The sequence below is a fragment of the Ambystoma mexicanum genome, chromosome 5p (assembly GCF_040938575.1).
Source record: "Ambystoma mexicanum isolate Mex_15411 chromosome 5p, UKY_AmexF1_1, whole genome shotgun sequence".
NCBI lineage: Eukaryota > Metazoa > Chordata > Amphibia > Caudata > Ambystomatidae > Ambystoma > Ambystoma mexicanum.
The window spans coordinates 729,065,077-729,084,561 of NC_090930.1; the positions used below are offsets into that span (position 1 = coordinate 729,065,077).

Here is a 19,485-nt window from a genome sequence, read left to right on the forward strand (position 1 = left end):
GGCAATAAGTATAGGTAATAGGACAAGCCTCTGGATTTCCGGATTGGTATGATTTGAGCATGGCATAATTGTTCGCGGCAGAATTGACTGTAGTCAATTTCGCAACTAAGACAATTTTGCTGCAGCCAAAATCAACAAATCCAGGCCCCCCATACATCCCCACCCTCCCCCACTTAACTTTCAGCCTCTGCTTTTATTCTGACCCTGCAGTGTCAGTTCCTTCCCTGCAATGCGGGTCATAACTGCTGCCGTGGGGACCCTTTCTCTCTATTTTTGTTTTTGTTTAAAGTCCCCTGCTTCCAATGTCCCGGAAGCTGGGTCACCCCTGAAAACACCATTCCCATTATAGCGAGCAAGGAGAGCGGGGGACACCTCCGCAGCCCCTCTTCCCCCTGTTCACTATAATGAACATATGCCCTGGTTGTACGATCATTTCGTACAGCCTAAATTCGATCAACTAGGCCACAGGGTAAAATATTTTCGGTCAAATTGGCCAATCCCGGATTTCCTGCCTTGAACCTGCAGCAGGTTTCTATGCAGATGCCGATATTGCCTTCAAGCATATGGCTGCCTAAATTGGATTGGCATGGTGTTTAAGGTCTTAAACCACCTTCACCCAACCTGAATGCCTCTGCCATTTCTCTATGTCACATTCCGCTATGACCATGCACTCTTTCTTGGTCTACCAGAAAACCTGTTGTACCGGCTGCAACTTATTAAGACCGCAAATTCTCACATCATTTAAGGCTCTTATCCCTTCGATCATGTACCTTTCCCTGCTTGTGAAGCTTCACTGGCTCCCCCTCAGGAAAAATATAATTTAAGGCCCAGTGTATATCCAAGAGGAAGCTCCCCTCTTCCTCATTAAGCTCACTTTGCACACCCATGATGTGTCATCTGCTTCACCAACTCCATGCTCATGATGGTTCCACAAAGTCGGCCAAAAAAGCCTCATCAATGCCAACTGCTCAACTATGGAAATTCTGTATGCTCTTCCATTTCATTCAGAAAAATCTCTCCTTCCACGAAACAGAGCAAAACAGGTTTGAATCCCTGGCCTGTGCTTAGAAACAGGTTCACTCTGGTATTAAGCACGTTAAAAAAGAATAATTATAAATGATACATTCCTCTGAAGCCTTTAATCACTTCTTCAGAGCCAGGATGCTTCTCAGTGAATGAGTGCTCATCAAAACAATCAAATAATGTGGCCTGCTCTACATTTATAACAGTCAACAATGGATCAGGAAAATCCTTACAGTACAAATAGTGTCTTGGTTGCCAGGTGGCTGCGATAGCACTTCTGCACCATTATTACAAGAGAGGGCTGTGGAAAACTTGTGAAAGATATTCAGATGAACAGATGTAACTACCATTTGCAAATTTAATATTCGTCTTTCAAAAGAAATATTTTAAACATTAGGAAGGATGGTGTTTTGGCTCATGCATAGGTTTTGTAAATACTTTGGAATTTTGCCTCCCAGAATGCAATGTCTGTTATCCTTCTCTTGTAGTCTTTTAAAAATACTTTCGGTGTTTGTACTACATTTCCCCTAAATGCAGGGGAGGAACTATTTTTCTCTCATATCATAAGGCACTTGGACTAAAATTTCAAAAGGTTAGCATCTGAGAACATTCTTATCACAGTCTTTATTATGGACACATTGGTACTTTATCTGCAAATCCCAGAATTCAGTGCCTGAGCTCTCCTGTCGCACTTTCTTGGATCCTTTTATAGTTTGACTACATTTGCCAACATGTGACTTCAGGACCAACCAACTTGTGTACTTATGCCTACGGGAGTGAATTCCATTCCACTTGGCTTGACCTCTGTAGTTACTCTCAGGTTTTACTGAGGATAGGTCTTTGATTTCTCACAGCATACTGGTCTGTTCTCAGTCACATCTCTCCAGATGTCACAGGTCCTCTCACAGCTCTCATAGCTGCTTCTCCAATATCCATTCTCAGTAAATGCTCTTGCCTCGATTCTTTGCAGACATCCTATGACCTCTGAACCCCTTTAACAATGTGGATTCTCTACTACAATCTGCCACCTGGGGCTTGCCAAACCATTGTCAAATCACATCCTATTCGCAGCAGTTTATGAACGTTCTCCTTCAGGTTTGAGCAGCTAGTGTCTCTGTGCCACCTAATACAGGGCTCTTGAGATTCTACCTTCTACTGTGTTGCTTATTCTTCTCAGGCTTTCCCCTAATTGATGGGGAGTCCCCTGACCTGTACTCACTAGTCTTCAGGTATTTGGCTGCCTGTTCTCCGCAATCTAGTCACATAATGTAAGGATGGAATGTTATAAAAGCTCATGTCACTATTAGACATTTCTTTACAATTTCTCTCTGGATTTGTTTGATCGGAAGTCCCTGTTGTCCTGGATTATTCAAGAGTGACTGACTATGTTTCTGCTTACACTGGGGCACCAAGAAACAGATAAGCACCTTGTTATCTGTATTTTGTGTGCAAGATGGAGGCTCTTGGTCACAGGCCCCTTACTTTTACTTCTCTCCTCCCATTGTAGGCCAGTCTCTAACCGGTCAAGCGATGCAGGCTCTGCAGGCCTTAAGCACTTAAGCATCACCAGAAGAATGTGCTGGAATACAATTCACAGCACAGATTTGTTCAATTATGATCGTGGACCTGCAGCCACCACCTGTATACATAGTGCACTTAACACAACCCTTAAATTAATAATATTCTCTTGAATAAGTGGCACTTCCAGGGTAAACAAACAACTTTTTTAAAAAAAAGAGGCCTTTTCTATTTCAGGAAATAATGTTTCTTCTTGGCCAAACTATCCCCAAATATAAAATTTCTTTGCTCGAAGAGCCATGGGATTTCTACAATTCAGTAACGAACCCAGAGAAGGGAGAAGATACATTGTGTGCAGGAACGTTCACTGTGCTATTGTTTAAGACTTTGTTCCCATTCTCCAGGCAGGGATAGACCTCCCGTGATTAGGGAAGGTAGGGCACCACCACTGCATGCACTTCGAAAGTCCTCATTCATGAATTCCATGCAGCACGTTCAGTTGGTAACCTTGACTTAGTGTACTTAACCGGAAAGTTTATTCTCTAGGTACATGGGAATGGGAAAATAAGTGAACTCTAGATCTATAGTACTCAGCTAGTCTCTGGATACTCTCAAAACGGTAGTAATGATCTGCACGAGCATTTAAAACGTCCCTTTTTTGTTGAATGTGTTGGTAAATCAAAGTAAATCAAAGAACGAGAATAGATCTCAGACCATCAAAAGATCCATCTAGGATTACATCATTTTTAACAAATCACCAGCTCAAGGTGGTCTTGGCTGAACCCAAATCTAAACCTTTAAGTACCAGACACAGAGGCTGTTTTTGTCACCATTACTTTTCAAATACATTATTGGCACTTCTAATTGCTCTAATTAAATAATGGGACTAGTTAATTTTTTTAATGACTGCTAATATACTAGACTGGATATAGAATTTTACTGCGTGCGCACTCCAAATAAAAGTCAATTGGACAGAATGCCCTTAAGTTAATTCCAGCTAAAACTGACAGACTACTAGTGGGCACAAGCCCAAAAACATAGGCATCAAATATATGCCTCGATACCAACATGGGACTTTCCCAAACACCAGTCGCTACAGTGAAGAAGCTAGGACTCTTGGTGACGTAAATATGTGTTTATATATACCATCTGTGATTGCTTAAGCACATCTTCCCATTCCTGATTTTTCAATTAAGTTAAAGGCAACACTAGCACTGGTAATGTTTCATTTACAATAAACGCCGCCTTCAGATTACCTCACATCAAGTTTGAAGAGTGCAGAATGCGGCTGGGTGTATGCTGCTGAAAATCAAAGTCTGAGTTCATGAAAATCACTCTTTGCTTTCTCCACTGGTTTCCTGTTAGGGCCCGAATGGATTTCAAGGTCCTCAGCATGGCTCATTGCGACTCATCAACAAGGCCCCAAAGTTTACCAGTGATAAAATATTGGCAAACGTGTACTTTATGGCACCTACTCCAAGCACATCTTCTAATCACATTCGATTACTGATGTACCTATCTAGTAACCACACTAACCGACTTGTGGTTTTCTTTTGCTTTATTTACACAGGGGTATGGCCTGGATCTACCTTCTTGTAGTAACTCCAAGAGAGTATGGACATATATCTCCATGAATTGTCCATTAAGAATTACTAATTTAGACTCCACACTATCTGAGACAACCTTAGTTTTTTCAAGCTCTGATAGCTACCATCTCAACTTGGGCCGGGAGCAATTTTCGCCCCCCGCCCCCACATCTACCCCTGAAGAAGTTCTTATTACTAACTCAAAGGACGACAGGAATGAAACATGTTGGGCTTTTTTACAGAAACTACTATGAAGTGTTTGCTATAGGAACAGTACTCCTTGGATGCACTTTAGATACTCTTTGACTAGGGCATCAAGATTTAGAGACACCCAACAAAGAAGGTCTCAATTTATGCACCTTGTGTGGTTTTTTGTTTTTTCAAAGCTGAAGATTGTATTTGTTGAAAACTGTATAACTATTTTCATATGTACTTATGCACTTGGAGTTCTCAATGTACTTAAGAGATACAGTTTTACTATGCACATTGCGCTTTATTAGCCATTCGGCAATTAGCACTCAGCACTTTACTTGGGAAGCACTAGTCACTTTGTTAGTTTTTATGTGTTAGATTTTAGATGTTAATCTATATGTAATTGGTTTTAACATTTTATGACTTTTTATTAAAATGTGTTTATTAATTGTATTCAACCATGAAGTCAGGTTGTATTTTCCTTTGACTTCCATTCTCTACTGTCTCAGAATCACCATATAGTGTGATTTGTCGAATGATCTAGTTAATAGTGTGTCCACATCCATCCCCAGCGCGGGAGCCCTATTTTTTTTGTGCTTAAGACAATGTATCGAGCCTGGCACCTAGGAACAGCACGTTCTGTGATGGCGTTAAGCAGGACTTTAGATAGTTGACTGAGAACCCCAGATCCGGCAGTAGTCGGACGGTGGTCTGTGTGTCTGCCGGCCAGCTCACTTGAGCGGGCATGAATCAGCCAGTCGTCCACGTACAGGTGAACATGTATGCCCTGTAGATGTAGATGGACCACCCCTAATGCCAAGCATTTCGTTAACACACTGGGGGCCAACTTCAAGCCAAATGTAGGGGCCTTGAATTATTAGTGCTGTCCCTGCACTTCAAAACGTAGGAACTTTCAATATTTCTTTTGAATTGGGACGTGGAAGTAGGTGTCCTCCAGGTCCAACAACGTCAAGAAATCTCCTTTTTCCAGTTGGTCGAGCACGTGTTGCAACGTGACCATCCTGAACATTTTGGACTTTAGGTATTTGTTCAGATGTCGTAGGTCTAGGATGGGCCTACAGCCCCCTGTCTTCTTTCTGACCAGAAAGTATCTGGAATAGACTCCAGAGCCCCGGAGCCGTTGGAGAACTAGCTCAATCGTCCCTTTTCACAGGATGGCCCGTACCTCTTTCAGGAGCTGAGGGATGTGCTGCTACTGATGTGTAACCGGAGTGATATGATCTGATATATTTGATTTATATTGCGCTCATACACAGGTGTTTCAGGGTGTGGCCATGGGTGAGAGTGCCTAGCACCCATCTGTCGGTGGTGCTCTTTCTCTACTCGCTAATAAACCCAGTCAGCCAGCTTCCCCTGGGGTGCACAAGTGGGGGCCTGACGTCCTGGTGGGTTCAGGCTTGCTTCAGCACAGCATCCTGCCCTGCAGGGGACAGCAATGCTGGCCTCTGCTACCGTAGGCCTAGGAACGGCTTCTGCAGGCTTCCTGCGTTGAGGATTTGGAAGGCTGTCAGATGTGTAGAAACCTTTTGAAGACCCGCTTGACTTTCCCCTGGAGGAGTCTAAAGATGAGCGGTGCTGCTGGAGAGTGCCCAGGGAACAAGCCGTCTACGTATATGCTTTGATGGCCTAGAAGGACTTGTCAACGACCTTCCCAAACAGATTCTCACCATCCAATGGCATGTCCAGCACCTTCGATTGGACCTCCTGATGAAAATTTCATCCAACCTTGGCAACAAATGCGGACACCGTTTCCCATCTGTTGGAACCATGTGTCGGCAACGTCCAATGCCACTTTCATGGTGTGATCCAACGCCACTTCTTCCTGTAAGAGAGAGATTACCTCCATCTTCCTATCATCGGGGAGGAACTCCAGAATCAGCCCCAGCTTGTACCACTACTCCCTGTCGTACCTGACCAAGATCGCCAGTGCGTTGGCCCGCTTGATAGTGACTGCCATGGTGTAAATCAACTTCTTCCGCCGGACGTCCATCCTTTTCCCCTTGCTGTCTGGAGGGACGGAAGACAACGAGGACAGGTTGGCCGACGGTCCTAGCAGCCACCAATACCACTGAATCTGGCGATGGCTGCAACCTCAAGCACATTGGTGCAGAGTCCGGCACCCTATATTTCTTCTCCAGCCCTATCTGCTTGGCTGGAGCTGTGCAAGGCTTCTTCATGAGGGACAGGCCCTCCTCCCAAACATTGTCCAGAACAGGCACCGCCATGATAGTCTTCCTTTTGGCCTTGTGCCTTTGATACAAGAAGCCCTCCTTCTTGGTTTTCTTGGGCGCCATCTGGAATAGCTCAGAGGCCCTGGCAATCATGGAGCGGAACGATCCCACTTCATCTGATGGGTACACCCAGTGTGGAGCATCCAAACGTGGTGATTCACTGTCGTGGCCATATAGGTTCTCGTACCCGTATCTGGGTTTGAGGGTGGTGTGACAAAGAGATGGTAAGTTTGGAGAAATAGTGCTTCTTGGCAGACAATAGTGAGTGATTGTAGGAAAACTGAAGAGGAGGCAGGGTCATAAGATCAAGAGTAGAGTGCAATTCATTTTCCAGGGGCATTCAGCCCTAGAAAGGTTGTTCACAGGTAAACTAAAGAATGGGTTAGCCAGGGCTGAGGGGGTTTATGGGAAGGAAAAAAAGAGCACATGGGGAAATAGAGACTCAAGAGTAGAGAGTAAAGTAGAGAAAGCAGGGAAAAACCATTCAAAGAGTGGACAGAAGGGCTAACGGCAGCAAAGGAAGAAAGTGGATCAATTGAATGTAGAGTGTGATAAAAAAAGTAGGAGACATGTGAAGAAGAAGAGTGATAGGAAAGCAAGATCGGTAGGATGGGCAAAAACAGAGGTAGTGGAAGGAATAGAAAACAAGATCAAGAGGTGAGCCAGAGAAACGGGAGGAAGGAGTGGGGAACAGAGACCGATGGTATGCGTCAAGAAGAGAGAAAGTGGGAAGTGGAATGAATAGACAAAAGGTGAAGATTAAAATCCCCAAGAAGAAAGAATGAGAAAGATGTAGAATTAAGGAAAGAAGAGGGTCAAAACCATATAACAGTCTGAAAGAGCACCAGGAGGTTGGTAAAGAATGAGGAATAACGGGGGAAGAGGTTCTGAAAAATATGAGAAATTGTATATTCAAATGAAGAGATGTATGGTAGGGTCGGAAATGAAGGACAAAGAGTCTATGAGGCATGGAAAGAATGAGAGTTCCATCACCCCAACCGGAAGTGTGTGGGGAATGAGAGAACTTGGTGGAAGATGTGCATAGGAAGGTGTGGGTAGTAGTGTTTGCAGGAGAGATGCAGGTCCTGGTTAAGAAAAGAAAGGGAAGAATGAAGCAAAAGAAAAGTTCTAGAGTGAGTTTTATTGCAAACAAAGCCCACATTGAACACACCTAGGGAAAACACTCACCGATTAATTAGAGGAAATAGAAGGGTAGCAGAGATTGTGGGAGTTCCGTGACCAAAAAGAAATATGGGGGTGGGGTATGTCAGTAGAAAGGATAGTAGGGATAGGGCATGGAGGCTGTGACAAATCTGGATGTTTCGTCCCGTGATACAGAGTGGAGCTGGCTGTGACATGGAGAGAAGCATGCAAGGAGGAGAGGTTTGCCAACCCGGCACAGAGTCTTGCACAGTCGTGAGGCCAAGACAGAGTAAAGCCGTCCTTACTTAGAGGGGCGACCATGTGGAGGACGTGGTGGCCGAGTGCCTGAGAAACAACGCCAAAACCAGAACTCAAGGAAGGAACAAATCCTCCCCTCACAACCTGAGAGCTGAGGAGCAGAAAAACTATGAAACGAGCAGAACAAAAAACCTGCTTGTGTCCAGATGGGAAGACAAGAAAGCCATGGAGAACACCACCGCTACTGAGCAGACACCATCTCACTGGAGCAAACCCTGCGACATAGTGCCTTTTCACTACAGGCGTTTAGTGATCATCTTGCCTTTAAAAAGGCCCTGAAAACACTTCTAGTCAATTAGACTACCTAATACCTCTTTGCACGCTGTTATGCTACTGTGACTGTCTCCTCTTGGAAGGGGCGGGTCTCCTAGCACCAAGATACCCTTCGGTCATAGGTGAGCTCTACAATTCTGGAAAAATAAACAGAATGGATCTGGGTTACTCAGAGTGGAGGGGAGTGGAGAGTCTAGCGAGAGCAAAAGGGGAGGAAGGAAGGATTACCCTACCCCCATACCAGGGGCAGAAAGGCCCAGAGATGGAGAAAGAACCAAGTAACAAATAAGGATTACAGGCGCTCAAGAAACCGGAAAAATTGTAATCGGCAAAATGGCTCACAAACTTCAGAAAACCAAGAGAGGCATATGGAAAGAGAGGTTAGCAAAACTTTGGGGAGATAAGTGAGGCAGATATTAGAGAGAGAAAAGTAAAGGGAATGAGAGGTGCCCAACAAACCAAGTGAAGAACAAATTTGAGTGCAGCACAGAGGTACCCAATATGTGAACCAAGTGGGGAGAAACCCACCAAAGTGGTGGAGAGAGATCATGGAAATACCCCTCCACCTAAGGCAACTTGGACATGTAATCTTTTCAGGAAGTTGAAACAAATAACCATTGGAGCCGGAACCAGGAGGGATTCCTGGAAGCCCAGAGAGAGATCGTGGTGAACAACTAGTTTTCTTTTATATTTTGCTTAAGTGGTTAAGACTATGGGGGGTCATTAGGAGTTTCCTGGTCTGGAATGAACGTGCAGGCAATTCAGTTTACCAGCACTTTTTGGGACTGGCAAATTAGAAGTTTGCCGGTGGGGGTTACCCGACATACCTCCAGCCAAGAGCTGAAGCTAAATCAGGCCCCCACTAGCAAAAAACAGTCGGTAATAACAGCAATCCCCCTCCATGGTGTAGTGCTTTTGTGTTGTGAATGCACTTTGCAGCTTTCTGCCGCTGACACTATTGATGCCGGAGAGGGTTGAGAGGTTAGACATTTCAGGGTTGGTTCCGGTGCCTTGAATTTCTTGTCTAATCTTCCTTTTACTGCAGGCTCAGTGAAAGGGTGTTTCAGGGTGCGTAATCCCTCTTGCTAGACGCGATCTCTGCGCTTACCCAGATGATCAAAAAGAAAACAGTCTTTCTTTTCCTCTGCTGGGGTCAGCCCAAATTCTTGGCAAACCTTTGAGACCATGGTGTGGAAAGCACCAACGTCGTCCGGTGGAGATGGTTGTGCTAGACTACCTTGCATTTCCTGGTCTGGGTCATCTGTATCCCAATGATCGTCTTGGCGAGGAGAGTTGGAAATGGTGGAAAAGCTTGTGTCCCTTGCATCCATGTCCTGGTCTGCATCCACTAGCTCCCCTTCTTGTTCGCCTATTAGCGGACTACCTCTTCGTGGAGGGGGAGGTCTGGGTGGAGACTGAAACCCTCATGCTCCCGATGGTGTAGAGGGAAAACCGAGGGGTACACTTTGTAGCCTTACTGGTGTTCTTTCCCCTCTTGATGGGGACCGAATGGAACATCTCTCGTGTGCATGGGACTGGATAATTGTGCAATCCTTGGAATCTGAATCAGTGACTCCTGGGCACTCCTCCCTAGGAGGTTCAAAGTCAGACGCTATGTCATGTTGTAAGATTACATCTGGCATAATTTCAGCGTATTGTACGGTCTAGAGAGTGTTGCCTGGGCTCCTCCGTTGAGTTCTTAGTATTCCATTAGTCCAGGATATTATATTTATTTCCTGCAGCTGTAGTTTACGTTGTTTGGGATGTCCGTGACTTGAGCTGCGGTAGAACTCGTTGACAGGCATGTGTGTACTGTTTCCTTCCCCGGAGATTTGCGTTTTTTTGTCATTGAGTGGACTGTCGACGAGTGATGTCCTGATTTCATCAGTGGATGTGTCATCGACAACTCCTGTCTGGAAGAGGATCTATGCCCCTCTCTGGAAGTACGAGACTCCGAAGACGAGTGATGTTTCTTCTTCGTCGATGAAGGTGGGGTCTTTGTTGACAATTTGGTTTTATGTTTGTCTTGCGTCTGTGAGGATGTTCTCGACGAACGGGATGTCCACTTGTAACGGTCTTGTTGTAACTCGTCAACGATTTCCAGCTAATAAGACGGTTGAAATCTGAGGGAAAGCTGCTGGGGCGGAGCTACATACTCGACTTCTTATTGGTGGGAACCAAAAGCACCCACAACGACGTTGATGGGACACTCTAGGTGTCAAAAGTTTTTCCATAGGAAAAGTACTAAATTAAAGTAACCGGGGATTCCCAGCCTGACTACGGGGAATATTGACAGCATGTGAATCTATGAAAGATCCAATGCTGGAGAAGGAAGGAGAGAGCTATCTAAAGGTGGAGGCAGGAGATAGGAGTGAAACAGAGAGAAAGTAAATCCGTGTGGAGGAGAGAAGAAAGACAAAGCAGGTAGAGTAGAAGGGAAAGTTGAGAGTGGGTGTGAGTGGAATAGACTAGTCTCACAGAGCAACCCGCAGGTACTGCTCCACTTACATTCGAAAACAAACCTGTGTCAAGAGTAGGGAAAGTTAGGAAGTACCTGAGGGAGTTAGTGTAACCACAACTGCCATCATAAGAACAAAAACGTAGACACAAGGGATTCGAGTTCAGTAGTACAAACCCAGAGTTAAGGATGCCTGGGTTAGGGTGGGAACTCCAGGGCAGACAAAAGAGAGGGGGACAGCACTAAGCCCCACAAATATATAATTAAAAGCCTGTGAACTGTTCTTGAGATTCAGAAAGGTTTCTGTGCTGTTACATAGTACAAGATCTAAATGAAGCTTCTATATTAGTATGAGCGGCAGTAACTTATTTCTTTTAGGCTGATTCATTTAGAGGTTTGGTTAGGCTATGTACAGAGATTACATTTTGGGAAAATGTGCAGTTCATTGTATTATGAGGCCGAAACTTGTCTGGGGATGATTGTGGTCTTGCGCAGAAAGGATTTGACCACAGAGTTCGGGCTGGACTGCCCCTTTTGGGTGAGACCAAGCCTGATTTGAATATGGTCTTTCCCCTTTTACAATGGCTTGGCAGGTGAAGAAAGATGGTCTGGAGGGTTGCTCAGAGGTTTCGATTAATTCTAAAGATTCCGGCCATCACCTCTTTTGTTTTGCTGTTCATTTTATTAAAGCATTACAGTTTGTTGCAATTAACTGGTTTTGTCAGTAATTGTGGTTGCATCTTTATAGCATGGCAAAATATTTGTTTTCATAAACTGTGTAAGAGGGTCCAGAGGACTGGGCCAGTTGTCTCACAAGTCACCCAAAATAAAGGGTTCTTGCTTCAAAACTCAAACATAAGAACGGAAATGCAGTCCTGATTGAAAGACTTTCCAGAAAATCAATCAATCTACAGATACAACAGTACTTGAGTCTCTGGTTCCACAAGAAATATTTTACAGGTTTCACTCGGGTATTTGGTAATCTCGCCGCCTGTCGAGATTGCCAAATACCCCTAAGCTTTTTGCATTAGGAACTAATTAATCTCAATAAACGTGAACAATCGAAAAATAACTCCTGCTCAAAATAGGTTATGAGGAGCCAGGAAAAACACTTAGAGGATTATATATTTGAACTTGATCAAGGTGCAGAAATACTGATTGATGAACTATTTGGAGTGATATGAGACATGAAATGGATCTGCCAGATTAGTGAATCATCAACAAGCATTGAGTGGTGTCTAGATAAATCAGGTGCTGATTTACTGGGAACTCTGGTTTCCCTGAGTCTATATTGTTTTAAGGTAATTAGCAGGAACCTGATTAACCAAGGTGAGTTGTGGCCAGTTCCATGTAACACGTGGTAGGTAAGAACATGCACAATAAAGCACAAGGTGCATAGGTTCTTTGACTATATCTGGGATCACAGCCCTCAAAACTGCACCTTGTTTCAGGAAATCCCTAGTTTTCTCCACAGAGGAATTACAGATGCAGGCTTTGATGAAGACTATTGAAAAACTAAGCAGCTAGCCAAAATCGCTCTATGTATAAAATGCTTAGGTATGTTTCCATACTGAACTGATGCAGTTCTTCAGTGCAAGGTTGCCCTGTGCGATCCAAATGAAAAAGTGCACCTCTGTGTGCCCTTCCACTTCAACAACAGCTATAATTTTAACAAAGAGAATGAGCACGGTTCTACGCTGTCACCTTCACCTTCAACTATCACAAACATTCGGAATAATTTTAAATTACTTCTGTCCACCCCCACTTCTCTTCACACAGGGCACAGCGGTTCCAGTGCCAATGAACATTACCGGCTCAACGTTACAGCCTCTAGAGAGTGAAACGCTGTAAGACGAATGTCTCCTCACAAGCTAAAACTGAAAGTAGGTGCTGTAATTATGCTACTACACAATCTTTTTCCATCACAGGGACTCTGCAATGGAACAAGATTGACAATTACGCATCTACAACAACGCATTATGGAGGCCTCTGTAATCGATGGAACTAAGATACGGTTCTTATAACGCGCATACCTCTCATTCCATCTGATACAAATATGCCTTTCAAATAAGACAGTTACCTAAACGTTTAGCCTTTTCAATGACCATTAATAAGTCACAGGTGCCTATACCGCCTTCCTGGAAGGGTTTGGTGGTAATTCCGATATTTGAGAAGGGGGACAGAAGTGACCCTATGAATTACCGACCGAAATGGACCTTTAAGATATTCTAGAACGGCGTATGTCACTCCGAGAATGACTAGTATTAACATATTTCTTTTAGACAATGGCCACAAATGTATGGTGTACTCGTACAGTAGTAAGTGGTTTATTTCAGAAAAATGTCCATATAAAACCTGTACAAATACATTCTAAAATAACATTTGATTAGATCAATTAAACAAATATAAATATACGCATGCTATTAAGCAGTCAGCACAATTGCAGGTTCAAACATTCACAACCCATGAAAATACAGAATAAAATCTAAAGTTGGTGGAGTGTAAAATAATATGTAATAGATAAACGTGTCTGCTTTATAAATACAAAACAAGTGCTGATGAAATATTGCTTTGCATATGAAAGTTCTTGATTTGTAGGATTTTTCAATGTAAACACAGTGCGCGGGGAAATTGATGTATGCAGCATAGAGCCTCTCTCCTTTGATTGATATTCTCGGCTTTGAGGATAGGGATTATGTGCTTGCGGTATGAGAGAAAATAGAGGGGACATAAAAAAACAGTGTGCTTCACCAAGCTTTTGTTTCAGGAACAACAAAACTGCCTTCCTGGGGTGTACTTATTACTCTTGTTTTTTTCCTGAGGAAAGTATTGGAAATGTGTTACCCTAAGGTTAAACCGCATACCACCTATTTGAGAGCTCTAAAAAATATTTCTCAGGTACAGAGAATAAATAACTCCATGCCAAGGTACTTCTTAGTTTATTACATTATTTTCTGTATCTAATCTGCTTGAGCGTTTGAATGAATTGCAACCACGGGCTCAAAAACCCAAATAGGTGGCCAGTAAAATGCATATTATTGTGCGTAAAGTGAAATACATTTTTCTTCCAAACCCGTATACACAATTTTATGGGGCTTGCATTAATGGGGTCGACCATATATCCTACATTAGCCTTGCAATGTTTAAAAAAAGGTTGGGGAATCCTTTGAAACTCCAAAGACACTAGGCAAAAAGGAGTTTTTCTGTTTTTGTAAAAACCAGAGCGTTCACATGGCTCCAAATCTCAGCACCGTAAATTCCATGTTGAACAGTTTTTGCTCAGTAGATGTATAGAACTGGGTTCATGGCAAGACCACCCTGTTCATGACCATATTTCACTATCACGTTATTAGCATGTGCCATTTTTGTTGCAGCGACATCCAACTGAGTTCCCTATTTCACATTATCTGTACACATAATCCCAAAATAAAAAATGTGCTTAAACCAGTTTAGTGTACTACTGTTGGCATAGAAATTACCACTTTTTTTCTATGGTGGCCAATGCACATTAAAGTAGATTGTGCAATGTTAAGACAGATCACGCTTGTCTATGAACGCCACATACACAAGCATCTGAAGGGTTCCAGGAGTGCGTGCAATTAGCATACATTATCTGCATAGGATAACAAAAATAATTCAATGCAATTTTGAGCGTATTAGTAGTTACATTATTTAATTCGACAAGGAATTAAAGGTAAAAGTTCAACAAAAATGGGGCCAATAAACATCCTTGACTAATCCCACGGAGGGACGGAAATTCTTATGTCAAGTCATTAGCTTGACCATAACGAACTGGCTGTTAAATCCTCATGAAGTGCAATTAGTATGTTTAACTATGCAGAAGAGCTGTTTAACTGATGTGAGTAATCAGAAAAATTATGCCACAATGCCAAAACGTTCGCTATACACAGGCCCAACACGGCCGTGTCCAGAAGTACATGGTCAACATGTTTATTTGAGACTGCGTCAGGATGCGAAGACTATTTGAGCCATGTGGCTAGTTTCAACTGAAGAAGCTGATTCATGGACATCAGACTCAATAAGATACAGACCAGTTCAGAAGTGGTAAATCCAGTGTGAACCATGTTTCCTAACAGATACTAGCTATTTGCCTTGAAAAAGACCCATCCAGGGTTTAAACACGTGTTGGCTGGCTGTTTTTGTGTTCATGCACACCAATCAAATGGCTTAATTGTTCTGCTTATTCACATCAATTAAACATCCCTTTGGCACTGTTTCAAACCATTGTTCTTTTCTTTGTGTAAATCGAATCAATAGCCATACGCCTTGCAATTATTCCATTTCTATAATTTGTCTGTACTTGCGTGTTGTTGTCAAGGACACCATAACCTTGTATCCATCATTTAACCATACACATTCTAATATGTTGTTGTATATTATTCTGCCAAACCATTTGGCAGAAGAATCAATTAATTATATGGGGCGGCAGCAACTAGGTTCTGATCCATCCCTTTTCTTATGGAGTGGTAGAATAATCCTTTTTCTCCAGCGTTTGGGAATACTGCAACCTTGCAGAATAGCAGAAAAGATGTGCACTTGTATATTAAACACAGACTCCGGCATCTGAAATGAAAGTTCACCCAGTGAGCCTTCAAGGAGACCAACTGGAAGATGTACAGCTAGCTGTGTGTACAGGCACAGCTGGCAAGGGGCGAGAGGGTGAAGTCTTCCTAAGCATAGAAGACAGGTCACATGAGAGTGAAAAGATGCTGCTGCTAATGAACCTTCCATCAATGATTTTCAGCACACACATGTAGAAAAAAGCATTCCATTTTATTCTAAAAATTCCTTTCAAACACAGCAGATGAAAAACATTAGGATAAAAGTCACCTGCTGCTGATGCACTGCTAAAATAGAAACTTTGTCACATTGTGGACTTTGACTGTGGTCAGAAAAAAGCAATTAAGGGTGTAGCATCAATGGGGACCTCCTGCAAGTGGAGCTTCAGCAGCACAAGCACAAGGGGGAGCGATACAAAGCCATATTACTTAGTTCAAGTCTTCAAGCTCTGAGAATAACTTTAGGTTATTGCTTCTCGATGGCAAAAAAGTCCCATAGCTGAGAATCTATCACATTGACTTACCTTTGAACTCTAGCAATTTTGACGGACATTGGTTGTATTCTACGCACTATTTTTGGACAGGATACAGGATGAGGAAAAGCTTAGCAGAGAAACACAGTAACAAGGCTATCCCAAGGGTTAAACTGAGTTATAGATGGGCAAAAGAATCTGCCCAATGTCTCACAAGCACATACTTTTCAGTTGCATCTCTTCAGTTAATGTGATAGAGGTCAGCATGCCTTTAACATTACAACTACACAGGACACAGGTTACATTCAAGACTGTACTGTGGTGCAGAGTAGAGAAAATAATATAATTTCAGCATTAAGAATGTTAGCTTCTTTTGGATAAGCAGAAATTGATGAAAGAAGGCACGGTTAAATGTATTACCTTTGCTGCAGCAGCCAGCCGGAGTACCGTGACCAAAACAGTAAAACATATCTTACATGACTGCATTAGGTTTTTGAGTGTCCACTGGAAGCCATGCTACTGAGACCCACTGCTCAACTCAAAATCAATACCCAGTTAGGAAAGAGACTGTACCCTGGAGGATGTAATAGAACAAGCAAAGAAAATATACCCACCTCTGCTTGCTTGGACCAGATGCTGATGTTCTTACGTTGGGCTTTCGTGAAATGGTCCCAGGCCTTTTGTTTCGTAGCAGAATTGTATACAGCCACTATCTGTTCGACTGTAGGGTCGAATCGGCGGACAAACCAAGGCCAAGAATATCATCCAGAGGGCAACGAGAGAAGTAAAGGAGCAAAAGAATGGAATCAGGCAGGTGTTTTCTTGCTGGTCTATTTGTTATGACACTGTGCTATTCTGTGGCCATGCTTATCGAGGCTTAGTGACTTAACAAGCACAATTACAGAGATAGAAAGTTACAGCCACCGAAATACGTGTGGCAGAACACCAAAACAAAGTACAAAGTGCTTTTAAAAGACACCGTACTCATTGAAAAACACATGCATGTGCTGTACACCCACATTAGTAGTGATTTGTAGACAAAATGGGAACAAACAAAATTAGTATTCATAAAGAAAGGTGCACTAACAAGACTAGAGAGGACTAAAAAGAAATTAAATTGGGTAACACAGATTAGACCTCCAAGGCCTATTTGTGCACTGCATGGCAACAGTCCTGAAGCACAGTGCCATAACATGGACATTATAACACACCAAACGGAAACACAATGGAGTGGAGTGCAGCTGTAATGTAGTGGAAACCTTTGATTAGATGGGCATGGTGCCCTATAGTCATGGGGTGGCGTATTGAGATTAAGGACGAAACTCAATGCCTGAATGTGTTCCCTGAACTTTCTCCAGTCCAGGCTTGCACACTTCTGGTTATTGAAATGTGGTGCCTATATTAACAGAGCAGTCAGCTGTGCTCTTGGTAAATTGTATACTATGTAATCATTTGCAGCAAGATCTGTGTATACTAGTGTATACTACTTCTCACTGAGGCCGAACATTGATCCTATATCTAAACAAGAAAGTCCAGTGTACATGCTGAACATCTAGCCCTTGTATTCAGAGAGAAGAAGCTAGATCTATGTGACTCATTTGCCCATTGAAGCGGCTGGCAGGTTTGGTTGCATGCAGATGTCACATTGGCTGTCTGCAGAAGGCAAGGTAATATAGGATCTACTTAATAGTTTGTACTGCGGGGAAACCTGCAGGTCTTTGTCACTTTGATTTCTTAGTGCAGTCAACCTAGATGATTAAGCCCCTTTGCTTTCATGGAGTTTCAATAACAATGCAATAAATCAATTAAACAATGCAATTAGATCACACCACATTGACTTAGTAATCTAAAAGCATTGTATGAAAACAGTGAAGGTATGCTCTTCTGTCGGACAAATACTGATACATATATATATATATATATATATATAAGATAATTGACTAGCATTGTTTCTCGGGCAATCCTGCCCTTACAGAGCCCAATCAAGGAGAAGGGTACAGAGACTGAACTGGTAGGCTATCCTGTCATCCGAGAACTTTGGAAATCTACCACTAGACAGGCACTTTTAAAATGAAGGCTCTACCTCTTTTGATCCATGTTGAGAACACTAGATGAAAGCCACACCAAATAATCAACTCATGCGGGATAGTGCCAGTAGCTCTAATTCTAATACATATTTGTAACAAGATACATAATGCTGAATTTTGTGCCTTTAACCGTTATTGTAAACACCCACTACTTCCTACGAACAAGAGGAGCAATAAGGATTGTGCATGTCAGAGCGGCATGAGGGAGACAAAGGTAACACCAGTGAAGAGTTGTTTGGATCCTAAAAAATAGAAAAAGTCAGGAGCAAAGGAAAACCCCACTTTAGATGGGCTACAGTACGCAGAGAGTGTATGTGGGGATGAATGGTAGGCAAGTAGTCAATTTCAGAGCTTTATAGAGTAAGTCAGGACAAGATTAGGGAAAGTGGATGAATGCATTAAAGTGGGAATCTGGACTTCATACACAGCCAGAAGTTCATAATGTGTGTGGATACTGCTTACCATGATATTTAGATATACCTACACATTTGGCATTACATCAAGGTGGACCACATTACAAAAGTAATATTGTTGCTTGTCTAACACACATGTAAACAAGCAAGCTAAGTGACAGATTCACAAACAATCTGGTCACCTAGCCAGCTCCTAAAATGACTGGGAGTAGGATGTGAGGGAGAATTGCTAATATAACGAGCCAGGATGAGCACCGATGATGCAAAGTTCCTAGATTGATAGTTTAAATTGCAACTGGAGATTTCACCAAACCTTACTGGGGGACCCATATTACCAACTAGTGTCCGGGAGAAATGAAAACCTATAAAATCAGCAGAGTGGTGCCTGGGGACCCTTGCCCCACTGTCATGGTAAGCCACATGCCAACCCCATCTCTTGCAGTAGTAAACAGCCTTCAAAAATTGCTATATGCATCTGGGGTTTACCAATCCAAACAACTGGATTCTCCTTCAGGAACTGGGAGCCTGGCAAGGAGGTCCCTGGTAGTAGCATCTCCCAAAATTGGTAAGCAGTTCTCATACAGTGCCACTGGTCACTATGTCACCGGAGATTGGCAGCAAGATGGCATGATTGGTCCTTAACTGGATACCAACATGCACAAGAATGTGTCTGTGCTGGGTAACGTGCCAGTTACTGGTGTTTCTACAAAGGGGGCATATCAGTAGTAGGTGAGGGACAGCCAAAATGTAGGGCATGGTCTTCAGCAAAGGTATTTCCATATGGGTCAAGAGGAGAAGGGATGTAATGCAATAAACAATTCTTTCAGTTAAGGGGTCAATAACCAAATGTCCCACACTAACTAAGGGCAACGAAAATAGACTAAACAAACTGTGCTGGAAAAGCAGCCCACAGGCAGATGCAATACAGCATTTGTAACAATTACAGGTTGGAATAATATATTTTTTTAACAGTCCACTATGGCAAAGTCCCCGAAAAAATAACCCCCAACTCTGAAACAATGAGTTTGTGGCTAAGAACAAACTATGCAACTGTTCAGAGGTCATAGGGGTCCGAAGAGCATCTATAAACACTACTGAAATAAGTGTGTTCTCAATACAATAAGGAGGGCACAGAATAGAGAAGATGCATCTAGGTAAAGCTGATGCAT

The 19,485-nt window shown here is 42.9% G+C and overlaps 1 protein-coding gene across 6 annotated transcripts in view; it reads right to left on the reverse strand.

The window, feature by feature from the left end:
• The window catches only part of ENOX2 (ecto-NOX disulfide-thiol exchanger 2), a 2,107,113-nt gene that overhangs the window by 635,966 nt on the left and 1,451,662 nt on the right, over positions 1-19,485 (reverse strand). For all 6 annotated transcript variants that reach the window (XM_069613111.1, XM_069613112.1, XM_069613109.1 and 3 more), the window contains one exon: positions 16,431-16,537. In XM_069613111.1, coding sequence (XP_069469212.1) covers positions 16,431-16,537 — 107 coding nt within the window. The remainder of the gene's footprint in view (positions 1-16,430; positions 16,538-19,485) is intronic.